Genomic DNA, 22,825 nt, shown 5'->3' on the forward strand with positions numbered 1-22,825 from the left:
TTTACTCCCCTCCCCCTGGCCTTGTTTTCCGTGATGCCAGCGCCCCTTGGACAAGGTCCCTGCCCAAGGGCTGGGTTGGGGCCGGTGCCTCTAATGACTTTTGCCCTACCCCAATTAGCGCCCTCTGGGGGCTAGGTTGGGCCTGTGCTTTATGTAGGGGCAAGCCCCTTGCCCCTGCTTCACCTAGTGCCCCTTGTGCCCAGGGGCTCCCACTAGGCCTCAGTGCCGGCCCCCTCCCCTTGTCCTCCATTCTCCATCCCCACTCCCCCTGTGGGGGGCCTGTATTTCCCAAGGCCAAGATGTGGATTTAGAGGAGTTTATGAAAGAGCTCAGGAATTTGGCCGGGGGGCGGGGTCAGGTGACAGCTCCTTGGCAGCCCTGTCCCAGAGGGGCTCTGGACTTTAAAGGCCCAAGGCAGGCACTCCCGGGGGAGACGGCACTGCACAGGGGATCCTGCCACAGCTGCAACCATGCCTGAGCCACAGAAAGCCGGTAAGGGGGCAGGGCGTGGGGGCCAGGGGCAGCTGGGTGCCCTGGGGCAGCCGGTGCCTGGGCTGTCAGTTGAGGGGGGTGGGTTGTACTTACTGGGTCCCTCAGCCTCCTGCTGCGCCCTTGGCATTAAAACTGTCTCTGTGCCCCCTCTCAGGTAGGTGGACCCCCACTTTGCAGCAGGGTGAGGGGCAAATACCGCCCCTCGGCAACTGCACAGGGCATATCCCCAGCATGGGAGGAATTGTAACAGGACAGGGGCAAATCATCACAGGAGGGAGGGAAATAGCAAAGGGCGGGAAAGGATGGAGGCAGAGATCATGTGTGTGTGGCATGGGGTAGGTACTGAGGAGCATTGAAAAGGGCTTTGGGGTTCAGTCACCTGGCATGGGGCTGGCACAGGCAGAGGAGGCACCCAGTGTGTGAGGGGCTGATGCCCCTTGAGTGAAGGGTGCCCAGGCAGCAGTGCCCTGGGCGGGGTGGGGCTGGCTGTGCCAGGGCATAGTGGGGGAGGAGAATCCAAGTCTGGGTCCTTTGTGGGGGGGCAGTTGGGATGGGAGCCAGCCCTTCTGCTGCCCCATGCCAGTGTCTCGGGTGTCGTGGGCTTCCAGCCAGGCTGGGCGATGGAGCACTGACAACTGGTTCAGGCAAGGCAGAGTGATGGTGGGGGGAGTGTGCTGTGAAGGTTGTGGGGCAAGGGCTGGGCCTGGGGTTCAACTTGATGGCTATGCCCCTCCACCCCTGGCAAGCTCCCACCACCCTCCTGAGCCTGTGGGGAAGGCTGAGAGCTCTTGAGGCGGTGGGGGCAGCTGGAGAGCAGGGAGTGAGGTGTGCTCAGGCCTGGGGGGAGGGGGCAACTTGAGTGAGGGGGTGGTGTGGGTGTGCATATGGGAGTGAGGGTATGTTTGCACAGGTTGGAGAATGTGTGTATGTGTGCGCGCATGCATTTGAATCTGTGTACGGTGGGGTGTGTGTGGGTGTGTGCGCATGGTAAAGGGGTGAGTGTGTGTTTGTGTGTGTGGTAAGGGAGTGAGACAGAGTGAGTGTGTGTGTGTGTGTGTGTGTGTGTGCTCCAGTCGGTGTGTGTGTGTAAGGGCGAATGTGTGTACACTTGAGTCAGTCTGTGTGGGGGGAGGGAGAGAGTATGTGTGTGTGTGTGTGCATATGCTTAGAGTTTATGCATTGCAAAGTTGTGTGTGTGCTATACGCATGGTTCAGGGTATCGCAAAGCAGGTGTATGTTGGTTGTGTGTGCACACTAGCACACTGCTTGTGTGTACCAAGTCATGTGGGGTATGGGAGATGTGGGCACCTTTGTGTGTAAGACTGTATGTACACACACACTTGGAGCAAAATTCTGGGTGCACTTAGCAGTTATGGGGGGGGCTGCATACTGATGTGTGTGTGTGTAAATATCTGTGTTGTGTTGTGTCATGTATGGGGGAAAGGGTCATATTTATACACCCATGATGTGGGCTGGGGAGGCAAATCTCTGAGACGTGTCGAGGCCCACCCCTTGTTATGGTGCAGGGTGAGGGGGCATTTCTTGCCCTCATCCCTGTGTGTGTGTGTGTGTGTGTGTAGGGGCGTCCTGGGAGCCTAGCCTGGCTGACATGATGATCCCAGGGTCTGGCTTCTGGTATGGGGGTCCGGTTACCACAAGGACTCCCGGCCAGGGGGCTAATTATATCTGCTCCCCCTCCCTCCCACTAGGGCACAGCGCCCCAAAATGGCAATGTGAGATGGGCCCCTGGAAAGGTCAGGCCCTAGGGAGGGCACAGAGCTGCAGATGCCTGGTGTTAAATCATCCCGTCTTCAAGACATCTTCCCGTCAAGGCCTTGGCGGAAAAGAGCACACCCCCCGGTGTGCCAAGTCCTCACTGCTGGGTGGAATCTGGGGTCCCAACTTCATGCTGGGCACTGCAAGCCCCACCCCGACTGAGACTGGAATAGTACTAGAATGTGCCTGCCTCTGACGTGATGGTGGTTGGGGGTGATAACAGGCCTTGCACTCAGTGCTGAGATGCAGCCACCTCTGCAGTAGGAAATGGGGGAGCTGTGTATATAAGGAGTTATTTTCCGGCACTAAAATGCAGCCACTACAGGAGTGGGAACTGTATATATGGGGCCCCACTGGGGGGTGGGGTCTGCTTACCCAGGGGTTCCCTCACCCAGCAGTGAGATGCAGCCACCTCTGATGTGGGGCCCATTGAGGGCTGTGTATACAGTGATGCCCTCATCCAGCATAAAGATGCAGCTGCCTCTGGGGTGGGGCACAGTGGAGGGTGATTTACTCAGGAACCCTCTCACTCAGCACAGAGATACAGCCACCTCTGGGGTGGCATGGGGCAGACTCCAGCTGAGAGGAGCCGCACGTGGTGTGTGAAGGTGCCATCAACAGGCTGTCTTCCCGCTGGGAGCTATGAGCGGCATTTCACGCCGTGCTGGGGCCTGAGGGCCCCTTGCTGACTCCAGATGACAGCTGGGGGGCCTCACAGCCTGGCCCGTCCCAGCTGCACTCCAGCCCAGCGCTATTATGGGCTGTGAAATGATGGCTCAGCGCTCTGGCTGGGCTATATTAGGGGGTTCGGGGCCAGGACCAGTGCTCAGCCTTATAGGGAACTGCTGGGGTGCTGATTTGGCACATAGCAGCCCTGGGGAGGTTTGGCATGGGGCAGAAACCTCCTTTCTGCTTGTGGGCCCAGTCCCCTTCAGGCTTCCCTCTGCAGTGTAGGGAAGTGACACCTCCACAGGCCCAATTAGCACCTGGGGAGACGCATTTATACCTGGGAAGAAGCGGAACAGAGCAGGGGCTCTGGTGGGGATGCGTGTCCACTGAGAAGGCAGGATTTTGAGATTTGTAGGGGACTGCAGTGAGACAAGAGGGCTGTGGTAGTGTGGGCAGTGTTGTGAACATACAGCATGCATAGGTGGGGTTTTTGTTTTGGTCTCTGTGTGTGCAGCATGTGTGTGCTGTGTTGGTGTGTGTATACAGTATACAAGTGGATACAGTGTGTGTATGCAGTAATGATATGTGTGCGTGTATATTTCTGTGGGAGGGTAGTGACACATGTGGTGTGTGTGTGTGCAGTGTATGGAGGAAAAGCACATGTTTAGTGTGTGTGCATGCAATGTATAAGGAAAACAGCACATGTGCAGTGTGTGTTTGTGTATGTGCATATGCACAGTGTATGGGGGAAATAATACATATGCAGTGTATGTGTATGTATGCTGGGTTCCAACCAGGAGGAAGGTATATGGAATCAGGGAGTGGATAGTGCCCCTCAGACAGGCAGAGACCACCCCCCCAGCCCTTTATTGGTCACAAACCCGCTCTCTCCTGCCAGATCTCTCAGCTGCCAGCCCCCAGCTTCAGGGCAAGCCATGTGGTAAGGGAAGGGGAGGCAGAAGCCCTCCGGACCTGGAAGCTGAGGACTTGTCAGTGTACCAAGGCTTCGTGGGATGACAGGGGGGTGACAGTTTGGTGTGATGGGAGTTCCCTGTGTGTGTGTGGTGCTGGGTGAAGGAGGGGAAAAGCAGTGCATATACCATGGGTGTATATGCATGCACATTATATATGTGCACAGGTATATACGTGTGTGTGTGAGCATGCATTTGGGAATCATGTACACATATGTGTGCACATAGGTGTAGGGTGTCTGGGTGTGCATGGAGTCAGGTATAGCATATGGTAGAAGCCATATCACACAGGGGTGTGTGCAGCATGTATGCCACGTGCATGCCACCCCTCTGCCACACAGCCTCCCCTTTCTCCCAACAGCTGCCAAGAAGGAAGAAAAAAAGAAAGAAGAAAAGAAGAAAGAAGAGAAAAAAGTAGAAAAGAAATTGGAGAAGAAAGAAGTCCCCCAGGGTGAGAGCTGGGTCATGGTCTCAGGCTAAGGGTTCCAGGGGGTGGGCGGCATGTCAGAGGCACCCAGATGTGCTGAGAGGGGGGGAGATATATGGTGGGTGCTGGATTTTCCAGCCTGATGCTCCTCTGATTTTTTTGCAGATGCAAAAGAGGAGCCTCCAGCTGGTAAGTGACACCAAATGGCTTCAACACACCTACCCTGGGGAATGCCCATGTTTTCCTCCAAGATATTCTAGATTCCTCCATCCCTCCCTATATCCCAACCCTGGGACACAGCACTGATGCACAGCCCCGTCTCCTGCTATATCCCAGCCCTGGGACCTAGCATCAAGACATGGCCCTGTGCCCCGCAATATCCCAGCCCTGAGAACCAGAACTGAGACATGGCCCCGTCCCCCACTATATGCTAGCTCTGGAGCTCTGCCCTAGTGAACCTGTCTCCCTGTCTCCTGCAGATGCTGCCCCTGAAGACAAACCAGCCGAGCCTGAGGGCCTATTTATAGAGAAGCCCCAGCATGTCCTTGTGGAGACTGGTATGATCCAGGGGTGGCAGGCTGGGGTTGGCTGATGGGTTTGGAGCCTGAGGACTCCTGGGGAGGGTAAAGAGGGCTCTGTGGGGCAGGGAGGGCCCTCAGGGGAGCTCCGAGGGCTAAGGTGGGGGATTCGGGAGCTCTGGGTGGTCTTGCATGGGGTTGGACAGGCATGGCTGTTGCAGAGGGTGGATTCTATGGGGTCAGCAGGCTCCTGGGGGGCGGTGTCAGGGTTTTGGGCTGCGGGGATGCCAGGTATCTTGGAGGGACTGGGGGCAGGTTGTGGGTCTGGGCTGTGACCTGCGTGCCCCCCACCTCCCACCCTGCAGGGAAAGATGTGAGCATTGTCACCAAGATAGATGGGTCCCAGGTGCCGGCCAAGCCCACCATCAAGTGGTTCAAGGGGAAGTGGCTGGAGCTGGGGATCAAGAGTGGCATCCGCTTCCAATTCAAGGACAGCTATGAAAAGGAGGCCAAGGTGAGACAGGGCTGGGGCCTATGGGTTGGATGGGGAGGGTCAGATTGAGGGGGCCTAGGATTTTGGGAGAGGAGAGCTCTGGGGGCATTTTCCTCTGTGTGTGTGTGTGTGTGTGGTGAGTTACCTCTCAGGTACAACATCCTAACACTGTGTGTATATGTGGCATGTTGGTTTCAGGGCAGTGTGCACTAATGTGTGTGTGCGCACATCAGGCTTGGTGTACTCAGGGGTGTGCACAGTGTTTCAGTGCCAGGGTGGGTATACATAGAGGAGTGCATGCATGCATACAGTGTGTTGACGTGTACATGGTATTTGTGTGTGCAGTGTGTCATTGGAGGGGTGTTAGTATACATATAGGGGGTAGTGTGTTGGTGCCGGGGCCGTGTGTGTGGGTGGGGTGTATGTGTGCACCCCTGTTGGCCCCACCCCAGCCCTGTGTGCTGCCCACCCAGGTATACACGTTCGAGCTGAGGATTGGCAAGGTGGTGGTTGGGGACCGCGGGGATTATCGTTGTGAGATCACCTCCAAGGACAAGTTCGACAGCTGCTCCTTCAACATTGATGTTGAGGGTGAGCAGGCTCCGAGACTGTGGACCTCCAAGGCCCCCAGCTGGGGGAGCCCACCCCTGAATTGGAGAACCCCATGCCCTCTGCTGTCCACAGCTGCCCTGAGCTGGGAACCCCTGCACCATACTTCTACATGGGACCCCCAGCCCCTCCTAGCCATCCTATGCCTGGGACCCCCCACCCAGCCCATCAGGGTCCAACCCCAACACTACAGCCTGCCCTGGAAACTAGGAATCTCACCTAGACCCTCCCATAGGGACATGTCCCATCCCCTATTATATTCCAGCCCTGAGACACAGCCCTAGCCCCCACTATATCCCAGCCCTGGGACCCCAGCAATGAGCCAAGGCCCCATCTCCTGCTATATCCCCCCACAATTCCAGTTCCTCTGCTACCTCTGGGGAGCCCCTCCACACCAATCCTGGCCCCACTGATGCCCAGGATGGGGCAGGCTGTCAGGGCTCATGGCACACAGGCCCAGAGCAGCCCCTCCCTCCCTCCCCCCGCACATATCTATCTTAATGTTAGATGTTGCAGCCCCTGACTTGGGGGGGGCATAGCTGCAGCTCCTGGTGGGGAGGTGGGGCTCTGTAGGGGAGGCTGTAATGCTGTGGAGGGACATGGTTGGGAGGGGAGTGCAGAGGAGGGAGTTATACTGCTTCTGTCTTCTCTTCTAGCCCCACGGACAGATGAGGGTGGGAACGTGCTCCAGGCTTTCAAACGCAGGTGAGTGTTTCCCACCCCCAGCCAGCTCCTGTCCCATAGCCTCCCCCCACAGCGCTCCTTGCTGGTCAGGTTGGGCCCTGCTCTGTGTTGGGGTCTGGTGCCCCATGTAATCCCTCCTTCCCATACTCTCTCCGCAGCAGGGATGCGAAGAACAATGTGGCCGGAGAGCTGGACTTCAGTGGTTTGCTAAAGAAGAGGTCAGTGCTTCTGGGAAGGTGGGGGTGGGGGGTGTGTGTGTTCCTGGATTACTTGTGTGCAAGAATGTGTGCTGGAGAGGGGGGGGAGATGCAATGGGGAAGTGTGTGTGTGTGTGTGTCTTGGTGGGGAGGGGGAGTTGTCTGCTTGTGCCTGGGACCAGTGCTGTTTAACATATTCCTAAGTGATCTGGAAAAGGGGTGAGTAGCCACGAGGCCAAATTTGCTGATGACACAAAATTATTCTAAGTGGCAAAGACCGAGGTGGACTGTGAGGAATGACAGAAGGATCTGGCAGGATTGAGCCAATGGGAAACTAAATGGCATGTGAAATTCAATGTAGATAAATGCAAAGTGGTGCACCAGGGCAAAAATAACCCAAACTCTACCTGCACCATGTGGGGCTGTACCTTAGCTGTTACCACACAGTAAAAATCTAGGAGTCTGTGGGCTAAGTGCACTGTGCTCAGCAGCAATCAAAAAGCATGTAATTCAAGTGTGGAACGCATTGCCACCAGAGGCTGTGGATGCTGACATTTTAGCTAGATTCAAGAAGGGATCGGACACATTTTTGGAGGAAAGGGGCATCAATAGCTATTGAGCATGGGAGTGAGGGGCATGGCCTCTGAATCAGAACTTTCTGGACCTTAAATGCTGGAGGTTGCAAGTGAGAGAAGAACAGTGGGGGGAAAAGGCCCTGGTCAGACCCAGTTCATTCTCTCTTCCAGTATCCACAGTCTGCCCCTATGTGACACAGGGGACTGGGCAAGATGGACCTAGGGTCTGACCTAGTAAATGGCTGTTATGTTGTTATGCTTTTGGGGGGGGGTGTGTGCGTGCGTGCGTGTGTTCTTATGCTTTCGGTGCGTGTGTGTGTTCTTATGTTTTTGGTGTGTGTGTGTGTGTGGGCAGACACGCAAATACTAGGGCCTTCCCCACCTATGCCCTTGCCCCAGTTTGCATGAGTCTGCTGGTGTCCCCTTGGTGGGGAAGGTGCCAGGTTTCCCTGATGTGCCTGTGCCCCACTGGTGTGTGTGTATGTAGGAATATGCATGTATGTGTGTGTGTGTGCACATGTGTGAGGTCTCCCTGATGTGCCCATGCTCCACTGGAAGGGGGGAGGAGGGGTGTATTTGTGTGCATGTGTGAATCTTTTTTACTTGTCCATATCCTATAAGAAGGGCTGTATGTGTTTGTGTGTATGTGCGCATGTACCAGAACATGTGTGTATTTTAATGCCTGTGCCAGGCTCTCTGATCTGTCCATGCTCTGCAGGGAGGGCTGTATGCACGTGCACGCGCGCACCTGTGTGTGTGCATGCATGTGCAGGCATGTACTGGGCACCCTGACTGGCCCATGCCCTACAGGGAGGTACAGGTGGTGGAGGAGAAGAAGAAAAAGAAGAAGGATGATGAGGATGAATTTCCTCCTGAGATCTGGGAGCTGCTCAAGGGGGTGACCAAGAAGAGCGAGTACGAGCGCATCGCCTTCCAGTATGGCATCACTGACCTGCGTGGCATGCTCAAGCGCCTCAAAAAGGTCAAAGTTGAGGTCAAGAAGAGCGAAGGTCTGTGGAGCTGGGGGGGTGGTGAAGGCTGCAGGAACTGGGTGCAGGGTGTTGGGGTGTGGGTGAAGGGGGCTGGGATACAGAGACTGGGGTGCTAGGCATTGAGGGAGGGGGTGGGGAATGGGGGCAGAGAGCACAGAGTGGGGGAGATAAGGGCTGGGTGGAGGCCATGGCAGGGACTGGGGTGACTGGGAGAGCTGGGGTCTGCAAGGCAAGGGTCGGGGGATAGAGACCAGGGCCTGTGGAGGGGAAGGGATGAGGGGTGAGGAGAAAAGCAGGGGGTGAGGAGCCTGAGGGGCTCTACCAGCACTCAGCCCTCCTCTCCCCCCAACTGCCCCCTCCCAGCCTTTACCAAAAAGCTAGACCCTGCCTACCAAGTGGACAAAGGCCACAAGATCAAGATGGTGCTGGAATTGAGCAACCCTGACCTGCCCATCAAGTGGTTCAAGAATGGGCAACTCATCAAGCCCAGCAGCAAGTGAGTGGGGGGGGCAAGGCTGGGGCTACTGCCATGGAGGAGTTCTGGAGTAGAGACATGTTGGAGAGCAGGCCCCAGAATCAGTGGGGGGACCTGGGTGGTCACAGCCAGAGAAGGCAATGGGGTGGACTTTAAAGGGAAGTCGGTGCTGGAGGGGCCTTGGAGAAGTGCCTCTAGGGGGCTGACAGGGGGCGTTGAGGGGCTGTTAGTGTGGGGGTCTCTGGGGGCAATCAGGAGGCCTCTGGGGGAAGTCAAGGGGTTTCTGGGGGATCTATCTGTGTAGGGGGGTTTGCGGGTTATCTATGTTGGGGTGCAGCCGGGGGTGTGGGGAAGCTTTGGGGGCCAGACTTTTGTTGCCAGGGCCTCAGTCTTAGTCAGTTCTCCCTCTCACTGTGCCCCCCAGGTACGTGCTTGAGAACGTCGGGCTGAAGCGGATCCTGACCATCAACAAGTGCACGCTGGCTGATGATGCGGCCTATGAATGCTTGGTGGGTGAGGAGAAGTGCTGCACCGAGCTCTTCGTCAAGGGTAAGTCTGTAAGGGGAGGGAACAGATGGGGGGGAGCAGAGGGGGCACAGCTCCCCCGCTCAAGCTCCTTCTCTTCTCTGAGCCCACCCTTGGTGCTGACCAGGCCTTGTCCAACTGTCTGTCCTCTCTCCCCCTCCCTCCCCAACAGAACCTCCTGTGCTGATTGAAAAGGGCCTGGATGACCAGCAGGTGTTTGTAGGTGACCGCGTAGAGCTGGAGGTAGAGGTGTCCGAAGAGGGAGCCCAAGTCATGTGGTAATGTGTGCCTGTCCGTTGGTCCATTCAGCTGCCCCTGGCCCCCACTTGCTCAGCCTTCCCTGCCTTCCTGCACATAGCCTCCTTTTCTTCCTTTTATCCCTCCACGTTCCCCCTCCCCCTCCACACACACTCTATCCATCCACTCATCCGTCCCTGCACATACCTCTCCTCTCCCTCATCTCTTCATCTCCATTGTTCAGGCACAATCCTACCTAAGGAGGGGGCTGCGCTAGATGACCTCTTGAGGTCTTTTCCAGCCTGATTTTCCTGTGATCTCGGATAATGCATTTCCATTCCTCCTTTTGTCCCTGCAGCTGGTGCTCTCAGCACCAAGCCTCTGCAAGGTGCCCAGAGAACCATTATTATTGCTGAAAACTTGTAAGATCTTTTCCTAATGAGAACTGGCTGATTATCCAAAGGGCTGATTACAAGCTGAGTATAGGCATTTGGGATCTTGGACTTGCAAGGAAATAAGATGAGCAAAATTCTCTAGGAACCCATCTGATATCCTGCTAGCCATCATCCATACTGGAGGGCTGTGTCAATTGGCTAAGAACATCTGTGAGAAGGTCCCTGCCATTGGTATCAGCCCTTACTGTCCCTTGATCTCATCTTGAGCAGTCAGACACCCCCATCCCTCATTGTAATAGAAGCAGGTGAATCACAGACCAGTGGTTTCATCAGTTCCCTGCTTTGTGCTTGGTGTAGAGTACCCACAGCCAGAGAAGGGATGAGGGTTTCTCTACCAAGAGAGCAATAGGTGTGAGAGGAGGGGTTGAGAAGAGACTCACCCACTAGCATCCTACCTTCTTGATACAAGCAGCCATGGCCCCAGTAGGAAATGGGAAAGCCAGCCTTTGTATTTAAGACCCAGATGGATGGACAGACGCTTGGCAGACCAGTCCTGCATGGGTGAGAGAACCAGGAAGGACAGCTACCCAATCCAGGCCATCATGCATGTCCCTTTGTCAGGGCACATGCCCATCAGGAGACTCAAGGCAGCAGCAGACTGTTCTCACCATCCATGAAGCTCCGTTCAGTGAAGTGAAGGAGCTGGAACAGGTCTTGCCGAAGGGCCTGGAGCAGTGGCTTCTACCTTGAGGGGCCAGCCCACTGCTCCATGGGGACCCACCTTAGGGACCTGAGTGTGATGGAAGAAGAGGACAACTAGGTGAAATCACTAGGATCTTAAGAGAAGGGACCCTCATCTTTCAGTCCAAAAGCTGGCCTTTCAGGGGACACTAGAGCTATGTTCCATTGCAGAGGGTCCTATTGATGAGAAAGGACTGTGGTGAAGAGGAGGATGCAGCCATGCTTCTCTTGGGAGGCACCCCCTGCTGCATGGCAAAGCCTTGGGACAAACGCCCTGTGAAAGGCAGACCTTCTAGGCCAAGGACAATTGGGCAGCTCCATGGAAGAAGGAAGTGGGTTGTGGGGTGTGAAGGAGGCTGGCTGGGCTTGCATTCATGATTCCCAGCCAAAACTTAACACACTGACTTTTTCCAGGCTATATGAGGTGGTGAAAGCCAGAAGCTGGGCCCTGCCTGCAGCAGGCTGACAAAGCTATGTTCCTCAGCCACTTATTGCAGACCAAGAAGCTAGCAGGGCTGAGAATTTGCAGGGGATTTGGGAGAAGCATTGTGCGCCTATCCCCTTGGCGTGGGCACAGACAGACAGCCGGCCAGAGACCTGGCAGCCAAAGCTGAGCCCGCCCAGTGTCCTGACAGCTGGTACCCACTGCCTCGTGTCTGGGCTTTGAAGGGAGCCATGTGAAAGCCGTCTGGAGCCCAAACATTCAGGGACATTGTCACATTCTTTTTACAGGTGGTGGGGCAGGCTACCATTGCTGGGGTGCTGTGTTGGAAGGGTGCTGTGAGCAGTAGTGGCATGGTGGCGGGGTGCTAGCCCCAGTGAAAAATGGGGTATTCTTCCCAGCAGAGGCTTAGACTTCACTGAGCTTCCACATAACTTGGAGGCCACTCTTCCCCACAGGCTGCTAAAGGCATGAGCTCCACATCATACTTCTAGCTTGGACTGTTAGGATGGGACCTTCTGGACTAAGCACCAGCCTGCTGTGTCCTTTGGCCCCCATCTAGCCTGGAAATCATCCTCTGTGACTCCTTTTGCATTCCAAGTTGCGAACGACTCCCCCCATGCCTCTGCCACCACGCTATGGGAGACACGCAGACAGTGCCTGTCACTGCCATATCAAGGAGAATGCCCATATCCTTCTGAGTATACATTGACCCTGCATATAAGTCAATCCCTGTGTTTCTGGGGTCAGTTTTAGGACAATTGGCACCAGAGGCTTTATCTTCTGGCTTCTTTGGATGAGAGCTAAACAGAGAACTCGGAGCAGGCTGGATCCTGGGAGTGTTCCTCCACCTGTCAGTGTAGGCTAATATCAGGTGTGCACAGGTTTGGAGGTGCAGGGAGCTGATCTGTGATTGTCTCTGGCATGAAGTTGAGGGGCTCTGCTTTTGGGAAACAAGGTGCCGAGTGCTAGTGTCTTCTGAGAGGCAGGCATGTCATGTCGGATGCCGCAGAGTTCAGCTCAAGGGCACTGTCCGTCTGCTGTGACAGGGGGAGTGAGAAGCTTGGGTCAGTCTTTCCAGTGCAGAGCTGGAGTCTCTTTGTACCCAACCTGCAGCCTGGGAAAAGCCATATGTGGATACAACACATCCACCATGGCCTAAGCTGTTTTTCAGTGGTTGGTACCACAAAAGATCACTTGCGTTTAGTGTTTCTGGGAAAGTGACAAAGGTACTAGCCCCCCTCTGGCCAGTTGTCTGTGTGGCTGGCCAGCCATGCTCCAACATCTGTGCATGCATCCATTCCTATGCCCTGCATCCATTCCTATGCCCTGCATCCATCCATCCATCCATCCATTCATCTATTCCCACATGTCCCCTTCCAACCACTGACCCATCTACCCCCACACCCTTTTCTATCCTCCCCTCCATTGCTGCTTAACCCTTCCACCTTGCTTTCCCTCTCCCCACCCATCCACCCCCTTCACACTGCTGTCCACTTCTAGGATGAAGGATGGGGTGGAACTGACCCGTGACACAGGCTTGAAGTACCGGTTCAAGAAGGATGGCAAGAAGCACATCCTTATCATCAATGAGGCCAGCAAGGAGGACACCGCCCGCTACAAGGTCATGACCAATGGGGGCGAGTCCAAGGCTGACCTGGTAGTGGAAGGTACCCAGTGCAGGGGGAGAGGAAGGGGCTGGTCCAGGATGTTGGGTGGGCATGGGGTGGGGGCAGGTGAGGGGGTGGGTGAGGAGCTGAGTTGAGCTGGACAGGGCCAGGGTGGGGGTCTGGGGGCACAGGTCAGGACCTGAGGCTGGGGCAGAGAAGGGGCTGGACAAAGGGCAGAGAGATGGGGATTGTGGGTGGCCTGTGCTCTGTCAGAGCCCCCCTGACTATCTTCCCTACCCCGAAGACAAAAAGCTGGAGGTGCTGCAGGGCATCGCAGACCTGACGGTGAAAGCCACTGAACAGGCTGTTTTCAAGTGCGAGGTGTCAGATGAGAAGGTGACGGGCAAGTGGTACAAGAATGGTGTGGAGGTCCGGCCCAGCAAGCGAATCCAGATTTCCCACTCGGGCAGGTGGGCACCGGTTGAAGGAAGCTCACAGTAGTGGAGCTGTCCCTGGCTGGGGGCACTGTTAGAGGGAAGCTTGCAGCAGTGGGGGTGTCCCCAGCTGGGGGCACTGCTGTGAGTAAGCACACAATGCTGAGGGAGTCTCTAGCTGGAGGCACTGCTTTGGGGAAGTTTACAGCTGTCCCAGCCCCACATTGTTCCTGACATGGTCCCTGTGGCAGGTTCCACAAGCTGGTGATTGATGATGTGCGGCCGGAGGACGAGGGTGACTACACCTTCATCCCTGATGGCTATGCCATCTCGCTATCTGCCAAGCTCAACTTCCTGGGTGAGTGTGGGACAGAGCACTGCTGTGGGGAAGCTTGCAGCAGCTCCGTTTCTGGCTGGGGACACTGCTGTGGGGAAGCTTGCAGCATTGGGGTCCTGGTACAGACTTGGGTTGGCTTCCTCAATGCCTGAGTCTGGCTAACCCTTTCCTCTCTCCTTCAGAGATCAAGGTGGAGTACGTGCCCAAGCAAGGTGAGTCTTTCACCCTGCCTCAGGCCTGCTGGAGTGGGGCATGAGGAGGAGATGGGGCAGGCTGCCTGGTAGTCTTCCCCCCCACCTTCCTGTTCTGGTGGGGTGGAGTGTAGAGGCCAGGATGAGGGTCTGGGGGGTCAGGGATGGGATGGTTGCAGAAGGGCAAGGAGTTGTGGCACATGGCACGGGTAGAAGGGACAGGAGGTCTGATCCCTCATCTCTCTCCTGCCTCCCCTCACCCCAAGAGCCCCCCAGAATCCACCTGGACACTTCGGGGAAGACAGCCGAAAACACCCTCATAGTGGTGGCTGGGAACAAGCTGAGGCTGGATGTGCCCATCACTGGGGAGCCAGCGCCTACCGTCACTTGGCTGAAGAGTGACCAGGTGGGCACTGGGGGCACAGCAGGGTTTGGGGGCGGGGGGGTGTCTCTGTCTCTGGGAACTGTGTGTGTGTGTGTGTGTGTGTGTGTGTGTGTGTGTGTGTATGTGTGTGTGGTGGGGGGGAGGTCGGGGGGTCATGTTACTATGAGCAGAGGGTGCCTGCTGCCCAGCCTTTGTCCCAGCAGGGCAGTTGGGGAGGGGGGGAGGCTAGAGGTTCAGGACACAGCCTTAGTGGGGTAGTATGAACTCAGAGGGCAAGGGGCAGGGAGTCCTTAAGTTTGGGCTGGGGGGTCCCTGTGACAGCAGATTTCCCCTCCCTCCCATCCCTCCAGCTGTTCTTGGGGTTGTGGTGAGACACCAGGGGATGGCTCCCCCCACCCCGCAGCTGACACGCTGTCCCACAGGAGTTCACAGAGAAGGAGGGCCGTGCCCACATTGAGGAGCAGAAGGAGCTGAGCAGCTTTGTGATCGAGAGTGCAGAGCGGTCAGATGAGGGCAAGTACACCATCAAGGTGGTCAACCCTGTGGGTGAGGACTCTGCCACACTCCACATCAAGGTGGTCGGTAAGAGAGGGGTTTGGGGGCACTGGCCTCTGGGTAGGGGGTGTTGTCAGGTGGCACAGGGTGCTGGGTGAAGGGTCACAAGGGCACTGGGTGTGGGGTCACAAGGCAGGGGGCAGGAGCTGTGATCTGGGGTCATAGGGTCACAGGGCAGGAATCCTGTGGCTCCTGGGTGTGGGGTCATAGGGATGGGGGTCACAGTGGAGCTGGGTGTGGGGTCACAGGGCAGAAGCCACAGGGGTGCTGAGCTTGGGCTTACAGAGGTGAAGAGGTCAGGGGGGTCACAGCGCCACAGGTCAGGGGTCAAGGTGTGCTGGGTGTGGGGTCATGGCACAATGGGTGTTGGGTTTGGGGTCAGGGGCCACAGGTGCTGAGTTTGCGGTCAGGAGGTATTCCGTGTGGGGTCATAGGGTAGGGCTTAGGGCATGCTGGGTGTGGGGTTGGGTCACAGGAGAGCTGGTAGTGGTTATGCATGGTGACATGTAGAGGGTGCATGGGGGTGCACTCCCTGATAGGCTGCACTCCCTGCTTAGGCAATGGGCTGGGGGTGGGGGGACAGGTGGGAGCACTGGTTGCCCCACTGTGAGTGCTGGCTAGGGAGTGGGAGCGCTGGATGAAGCACTGTGGTTGCTTCCCGGTCAGTGCAGTCAACGGTGGGGGGACCCTCCCCCCTTCCCCCCCTCCTGGTTGGTGAGATTGGCTGCAGGAGACACCCCCCCCCCCCCCCCGCGGCGGTTCCTGACTGGGCATGTGCCCCCCCCCTAAGGTGGCACCAGTCAAGGGGTGCTGGGTATGGGATGACAGTGCAAGGGGTTTGGGGTTTCATAGGGTAGGGGTCACAAGGATCCTGGGTGTGGGAGTACAGACAGGGGATCACGGGGGTGCTGAATGTGGATAAACAGGACAGAGGGGTCACAGGGGCTGGGTGGGGTTGCAGGGAGCCAGAGAGGGTGTCACAGGGGCTTGGTAGGGTGACCAGAGTGCTGGAATGGGGTCACAATGGTGCCTAGTGGAGTCTTGGGAGAGCTGGACAGGGGCTTCTGGTGGCATTGGCCAAAGGGGAGCAGTGTGGGGTGGAAGGGGTGAGCGTGTGGAGTCCTGGTACGCTGGCTGGGGAGGGATTCTGGGTAGAGCAGCAGGGGCTTGGCTAAGTTGTAGGGCTGCTGGCAGGGAGGCAGGGGTGATGCAGTGTTCAGGTCCTCCCCTGTGGTGGCTGGTGCCAGAATCATCTGCAGCAACTCCCTGCCTGTCTTGTAGATGTTCCCGACCCCCCTGAGGCCGTCCGCATCACCTCCGTGGGGGAGGACTGGGCTGTGCTGGTGTGGGAGCCCCCAAAATATGATGGCGGGCAGCCCATCACAGGTGAGTCCCCTTGTTTGTACATGTGGAGGTGTGTCTGCACATGTTTGTGCGTGCATGTACATGCAGGCATACATGTTCATGATACCTCTGGCCCCTGTCCTGGCTGGAGTGCAAGAAGGGCAGCCTGTGTAGTATGCATATACATGCCCCTGTGCACACGTGTGTACATGTGTGCACACGTACAAGAGTCTAAACATGAGTGTGAGTCTTCCCTCCTGCTGCCTCCTAACACTGCCTTGATCTGGCATAGGGCCCCTGATAGAGTGGGAGGAGGGAAGGATATGTTGTGTGTGTGTGCGCGTGCGTGCGTGCTTGCATGTGTGTGAGAGGGTGGGGTGTGTGTTCTTGTGCTTGTGAGAGAGAACTCTTACCCCTAGGGTTGCCTCCCAGAGCCCTCATGGAGAAGGAAGGCAGGATCTGATCTGTGTGTACATGTGCACACAACTTGCAGGTAGCTGTGTCCCTCTGGGGGGGTGTGGGTATAAGCCCTTCATGTTGCCCCCTCAGGCTCAGGGCACCTCATGGAGGAGGGTAGGGGCATGGGGATGAGACTTACGCTGCCCACCCCCCCCCCCCCAGGGTACCTGATGGAACGCAAGAAAAAGGGCAGCATGCGGTGGATGAAGCTGAATTTCGAGGTGTACACGGATACCACTTACGAATCCACCAAGATGATTGAGGGCGTGCTGTATGAGATGCGTGTCTTTGCTGTCAACGCCATTGGGGTCTCCCAGCCCAGCCACAACACCAAGCCCTTCATGCCCATTGGTGAGGCCGGGGTGGGGGTAGGGGTTGTTCTGTGGGAAGGCATAGAAATCATAGAGGAATTAGGCTAGAAGAGGGACCTCCAGAAGTCATCTAGTCCAACCCCTTGGCTGAGGCAGAATCAGCCCCAGCCAAACAATCCTGTACAAATCCATTGTCTAATCTCTTAGTAAAGTGGTGCCCACCCTGACACAACACAGGACATTACACCCAGACCTGCCACAGGTAAAGCAGGGGGACCGCAGTAGCCAATGTCCTGCTGCTGGAAAAGGTTGTTAATATGCACTCAGGAGATCCCAGTTAGAGGCCACATCCCCACTACAGAGGAAGGCAAACAACCCACAGTCTGCACTGAACTGACCAGGGAGTAAAATTCCTTCCTGACCTCAAATATACCCATTGGTCTGACTGAGAGGAGGAGCAAGACCCTTTAGCCAGGAACCTGCTTTGGTCCCAGCAGGAGCCCTGGCACAGCCCAGTCCCAGTCTCTGTGCTGTGGGGGTGGGTGGGCAGGGGGCCCAGGCTTGGGTCTATGTGGATAGGGGCTGTGAATAGTTTTGAGGGGGCAGTGGGAGATGTTGGGGGGGTACATGCCTCTGCAGAGGAGCTCTGATCTCCCCTCCCTCCCCCCACCCTTCAGCCCCCACCAGTGAGCCGACCCACCTGACCCTGGAGGACGTGACAGACACCACAGCCACCTTGAAGTGGCGCCCACCAGACCGGATCGGGGCCGGTGGCATTGATGGCTACCTCATCGAGTACTGCCGGGAAGGCTGTGAGTGATATCTGTAGGGCTGGGTTGGACCTTGGGATGGAGGGAATGCCCTGTGGCTGTACCCTTTCATAAGCCCATGGCACATCCACACCTTACATCCTGTACCCAGTTCTGCTTCCCACACCACAAGAAGAATACAGGAGAACTAGAGGTGGTTTAGAGAAGGTCAACAAGGATGATCAGGGGCATGGAGGGGCTTCTATATGAGGAGAGACTAAAGAGGCCAGGCCTGTTCAGTTTAGAAAAGAGACACTTGAGGGGGTACATGAGAAGGGTTTACAAAATACTAAATGGTGGAGGAAGTCAATAGGGATTTATTATTTACCATCTCTCACAAGACAAGAACTAGGGGTCACAAAATGAAGCCAGTAGGTTGTAAGTTTAAAATAAACAAAAGGAAGTTCTCTCTCACCCAACATGTGATTCAGGTGTAGGACTTGGTGCAACCAGAGGTGGTGGACGCTGACAGTTCAGCCAAATTCAAGAAGGGATTGGACAAGTTCTTGACGGAAAGGGGCATCAAATAGTTATTGAGCATGGGAGTGAGGGGCACAGCCTCTGAATCAGAACTTCCTGGACCTTAAATGCTGGAGGCTGCAAGTGAGAGAGGAACAGTGGGGACAAAACCCTGGTCACACCCAGTTCACTCTCATTTTCAGCATCCGCTCTCTGTCCCTGTGTGACAGAGGGGCCTGGGCAAGGTGATTTGTGGGCTGACCCAGTACATGGCTGTTGTTAATTGGTCCCATGTGGCCAAGGCTGGGAGAGACCCCTAGGATCGGATGGGGGGGCCTGACCCATGCTGTGATCTCTGACCTGGTGGGCCCTGCTCCTTTTGCCTTGCCTTTTGACCCCCACCCCCCTTGCCCTGCCCTGTGCCCCCTCCCCCCAGCGGATGAATGGATCCCGGGCAACACAGAGCTGGTGGAGCGCTGTGGCTTCATGGTGAAGGGGCTGCCCACGGGTGAGAAGCTCATGTTCCGTGTCACCAGCGTGAACATTGCCGGCCACAGCCAGCCAGCCACCATGGCGCAGCCTGTCACCATCCGGGAGATTGTTCGTAAGTGACCCTCCTCCCCCCATGGGAGGATCCACCCCTCCCCTCCCATGGGCATAGACCCCCCGCCCCACAAGGGGAACTCTCCACCTCCAACTGCTTCCTGTGGCATCTCCTGCCCCCTTTAACACTCCCTCTCAACCCCAGAGCAGCCAAAGATCCGCCTGCCCCGGCAGCTGCGTCAGACCTACATCAAGAAGGTGGGGGAGCAGGTCAACCTGGTTATTCCCTTCCAGGTGAGCTGCGGTAGGGAGAGGAGGAGGGGGAGGGATGAGGGTTGGATGCCTTAAGAGTCTTCAGGGTCCCTGCTGGGCACTGCTACCGGGAAGCTCACAGCAAGGGATTCCTGATGCGGGCACTGCTTTAGGGAATCTTGCAGCAGTGAGGGCACAGTTCTGGAGAAGCTCGCAGTAGGGTAGTTCCAGTTGGGGCACTGCTCCAGGGAAGCTTGCAGCAGGGGACATCTAGGCAGGGCATTGCTTTGGAGAAGTTCACAGCAGGAGACCCCTGGCTGGGGCACTGCTAAGGGGAAGCTCGTAGTAGTGAATCCCTGGCCAGGTCACTACTCAGGGAAAGTTTGCAGTACCGTGACACCCCCCACCCCTCCAACCCCTAGGGTAAGCCACGGCCCAAGGTAACATGGAAGAAGGACGGGCAGCCCCTGGACCCCAAGGAGATCAGTGTGCGCACATCCGACTTGGACACAATTCTCTTCATCCGCTCAGCTGCCCGGCACCACTCGGGCCAGTACGAGCTGTCGGTGCAGATCGAGAACATGGAGGACAAGGCCACCATCAAGATCCGCATCGTGGGTGAGAGCTGTGGAGGGGAGCAGGGCAGAGGGGAGCCAGGATGTGGGGGGGCAGGGCGACTGGGGTGAGAGGTTGGGGGCTGGGGTCTCTGCTGCCAGTGTCCCCTGCTGCTTCATGTTCCTTTTTCCCTGTAGGGGTGGTAGTGGGGGGCAGCTGAGACCCCCAGCCCCTCCTTCCCACCTCCTCCAACCCTGGTGTATGCATTGGGAAGGAGGGCTGTGCCCTGTTCTATATTTAGGGTCCTGTGATGGGCCAGGCCAACTGTGCCCCCTCACCTCCCCCCCTTTCTGCCTCCCATAATCCTCTTATTGGAGCCTTTGAAGTGGAGGGTGGGAGGGGGGGCTGGGAGCCCACCTGCGATGCATGTGCTGGGGCTTGTCAAGCTGGGGGGGGGAGGTTAGTCTTGCAGGGTGGGAACGGAGGGTAGGCCAGGGTGGGCTCTGCCCACCCACAAAGGTTGAGGGGCTCTATAGCCCCCTCGGGGACCTATTTTTCTTGGTACAAATGCCCCCCTCTATCCTGACCCCCCCCACACTGTGCTCCCCCACCCAGAAAAGCCCAGGCCGCCACAGGCAGTGATGGTGAAGGAAGTCTGGGGCTTCAATGCATTGGTGGAGTGGGAGCCCCCCAAGGACGATGGTAACTCTGAAATCACGGGCTACGCCATCCAGAAGGCCGACAAGAAGACCATGGTGAGAGGGACCCCTTGTTCTTTCTCTCACCAATCCAACCCTCCCACTGCCTCTGCCCTGAACCCCCTCACCTAGGGGCATATCCCAGCCCCCTCTTTGAAGATCTCAGGCCAGAAGATCATTGCAAAAGGGAATCCCTGCCCTGGCTCCCCCATACATGAGATTCTCCACAGCCCCTCATCCTGAGGCCCCCTTCCCCATTTGTGGTTGTAAGCTATGCTCTGCAGAAAGTCATCAGTGTGATACCCCTTGGTGACCGTCCCTACCTCCATCCCCCCTAGGAGTGGTTCACGGTGTACGAGCACAACCGGCTAACACGCTGCACTGTGTCAGACCTGATCATGGGCAACGAGTACTACTTCCGTGTGTACAGCGAGAACATCTGTGGGCTCAGCGACTCGCCTGGCATCTCCAAGAACACCGCCTTCATCCACAAGACAGGTCTGATGGATATTGGGGTTCTGACAGGCCAGAGCAGGGCTGGAGCCATTCAGCCAGCAGGAAGGGGTTGGGAGATGGCACACCTTGATTCTCTCCCCAGGCTGGGGGTGCATGGGGTCTAGCGGGTTAGAACAGGGCTGGGAGCCAGGGCTCCTGGGGTCTCTCCCAGCATTGGAGCAGTAGCGTCTCAAGGGCTGGAGCAGCAGAGCTGGGAGCCCAGACACCTGGGTTGCACACCAGCTTTGTGAGTGTGGCTATAGCAGGGAGGCTGGGAGCATAGATACCTGGGTTCCAGTGGGGTGGACCTAGCCAGGCCAGGGAGGGGAGTGGGGGGCATGGGACTGGCTCTCCATGTCCTCACTCACCACCCTTCTTTTGGTGCCCCCACCCAGGGATCATGTATAAACCCATGGACTACAAGGAACATGACTTCAGCATGGCGCCCCAAATCTTGACACCCCTGGTTGACCGCACTGTGGTGGCTGGGTACAGCACAGCCCTGAACTGTGCAGTGCGGGGGCACCCCAAGGTACACAGTCCCTCTTGGTCAGGGACTCTCCACCCAAAATTTTCCTACCCACTGGGGTCTGGGGAGGGCACCAACACCCTGAACCTGGTAACATGAAAGGCTGGAGGTGAAGCCTTACCTTCCCCTGGCCCCAGACTGGTCCTCTCTGGAAGGAGGTGTTCATAGAGTGCCAGGGGAAGCTTGTAGTTTATCTTTGGGATCACACACTTGATTGTGGGGTAGGTGAGATTGGGGATCCCTCCCCCCAGTGTGGATGTAGGTGGAAGGTAGTTGAGGGACTGGGGATCCTCCCCAGTATTGGTGTAGCTGCTGGATAGCTAGTGGACTGGGGGTTTCCTTCCTGGTCAAGTGTGGGGGGTAGGTGGGAGGGGTCTGAGGTCTCTGCCCCCCTTGTGTGTGGGGTGGGGGTCACTTGCCCCCCACTGTGGTTGGGGGAGGTTGGAGGCTGTATGATGCCCCTCTCTTCCATCCACGATGCTCCTCCCACCCTCCCAGCCTAAGGTGATCTGGATGAAAAACAAGATGGAGATCCGTGAGGACCCCAAGTTCCTGATGAAGAACAACCAGGGTGTCCTGACGCTGCACATCCGCAAGCCCAGCCCCTTTGATGGGGGCACCTACAGCTGCCGGGCTGTCAACAACCTGGGCGAAGCCCTCACTGAATGCAAGCTTGAAATCCGAGGTGCCTGCTAGGCTGGGGAGCGGGCACGGGGAAGCTGGCAGGGCTGGAGGGGCAAGAGGTGTTGGGGTCAAGCTGAGGGTGTGAGGTGTCTATGGGCTGGGGAGGATGAGAGGTGCCCATTGGGTGGGCAGTGAGGGAGGGGGTGGCTGGAGGCAGGGCTGCCTGTCTGCCCACCTAAGGCTGTCTGTCTTTCCCTCCTGCAGTGCCCCAGTAAAACCCAAAGTGCAGCCACTTGCCTGGGGAGCAGTGAGTTGGGGAGAGGCCTATGGGGGAGTGGGGAGATGGGGAAGGGGGCTCTGAAGCCCTGGCTAGCAGGGCAGAGGCCATTGCTAGTGGGGGAGGGGGAAATGTGCCTAACACGGGAAGGAGGCTCTGGGGCCGTGCCTAGCGAGCGAGACGCTGTGGCTAGTAAAGAAAGGGCGTTTGGGGGCTGTGGTTAATGGGGGCCAAGGGCTCTGGCCTCCTTCACCTCACTATTCTCTCCCTGCTCACAGACCCCCGGACAGCAAGGACTGAGTGCCATGCCCTGCCCCTGCCCCCAAGGACAGCAGTGTGGCAGGGTGAGGACATGCACACAGAGAAAAGGGCACCACCTCCTGCCACCTCCCTACACCCCATCAGTGCCAACTGGGGGGGGGGGGGGGGGGGGGGGGTCAGCTATTCCTATCCCCCCCCCCCCTACTGGAGCAGAGCCCTGACTCCCCTCCCCTGCAGCTCATGCTTGGATTTCCTCACCCCTCACTGAGTCTGTGTCTGTCCATGAGTCTGTCCCAGTATCTGTCAATAAATGGAGCCCAGAGCTCCCTGCCAGGCCCTGCTGAGTCCATTTGTCCTTTGAATTGATGGGGGCAGGGGAGAGGCATGGGAGGTACATGGAAAGGAACCAGTGAGTCTGGGGTGGTGGGTGTGTTAGAGCAGGGGGCTGGGAGCCAGGACTCCTGGGTTCTCTCCTGGCT

The 22,825-nt window shown here is 57.1% G+C and overlaps 1 protein-coding gene across 3 annotated transcripts; it reads left to right on the forward strand.

Annotated features, from left to right (window-relative positions):
- The first annotated feature begins 70 nt into the window (after positions 1-70).
- Positions 71-22,682, forward strand: MYBPC2 (myosin binding protein C2). 3 transcript variants are annotated; one of them, XM_006274401.4, is made up of 30 exons: positions 73-492; positions 4,270-4,359; positions 4,501-4,524; positions 4,815-4,892; positions 5,219-5,367; positions 5,820-5,937; positions 6,612-6,660; positions 6,798-6,857; positions 8,222-8,421; positions 8,767-8,899; positions 9,303-9,427; positions 9,576-9,681; positions 12,722-12,888; positions 13,133-13,298; positions 13,514-13,620; positions 13,782-13,811; positions 14,057-14,196; positions 14,598-14,757; positions 16,012-16,116; positions 16,696-16,884; positions 17,522-17,656; positions 18,549-18,716; positions 18,861-18,949; positions 19,330-19,525; positions 20,078-20,217; positions 20,499-20,658; positions 21,051-21,187; positions 21,683-21,869; positions 22,073-22,115; positions 22,364-22,521. In XM_006274401.4, exons 1-29 carry the CDS (start codon positions 471-473, stop codon positions 22,081-22,083), a joined length of 3,441 nt encoding a protein of 1,146 aa, XP_006274463.1. In that variant the 5' UTR covers positions 73-470; the 3' UTR covers positions 22,084-22,115; positions 22,364-22,521. The 3 variants fall into 3 exon arrangements, with proteins under 3 accessions (XP_059584214.1, XP_059584215.1, XP_006274463.1); XM_059728231.1 differs by lacking the exon at positions 22,073-22,115 and having other exon boundaries at positions 71-492; positions 22,364-22,682; XM_059728232.1 differs by lacking the exon at positions 22,073-22,115 and having other exon boundaries at positions 71-492; positions 6,801-6,857; positions 22,364-22,682.
- The last annotated feature ends 143 nt before the right edge of the window (positions 22,683-22,825 follow it).

Source organism: Alligator mississippiensis, chromosome 5 (genome assembly GCF_030867095.1).
Source record: "Alligator mississippiensis isolate rAllMis1 chromosome 5, rAllMis1, whole genome shotgun sequence".
In the NCBI taxonomy this organism is placed as follows: domain Eukaryota; kingdom Metazoa; phylum Chordata; order Crocodylia; family Alligatoridae; genus Alligator; species Alligator mississippiensis.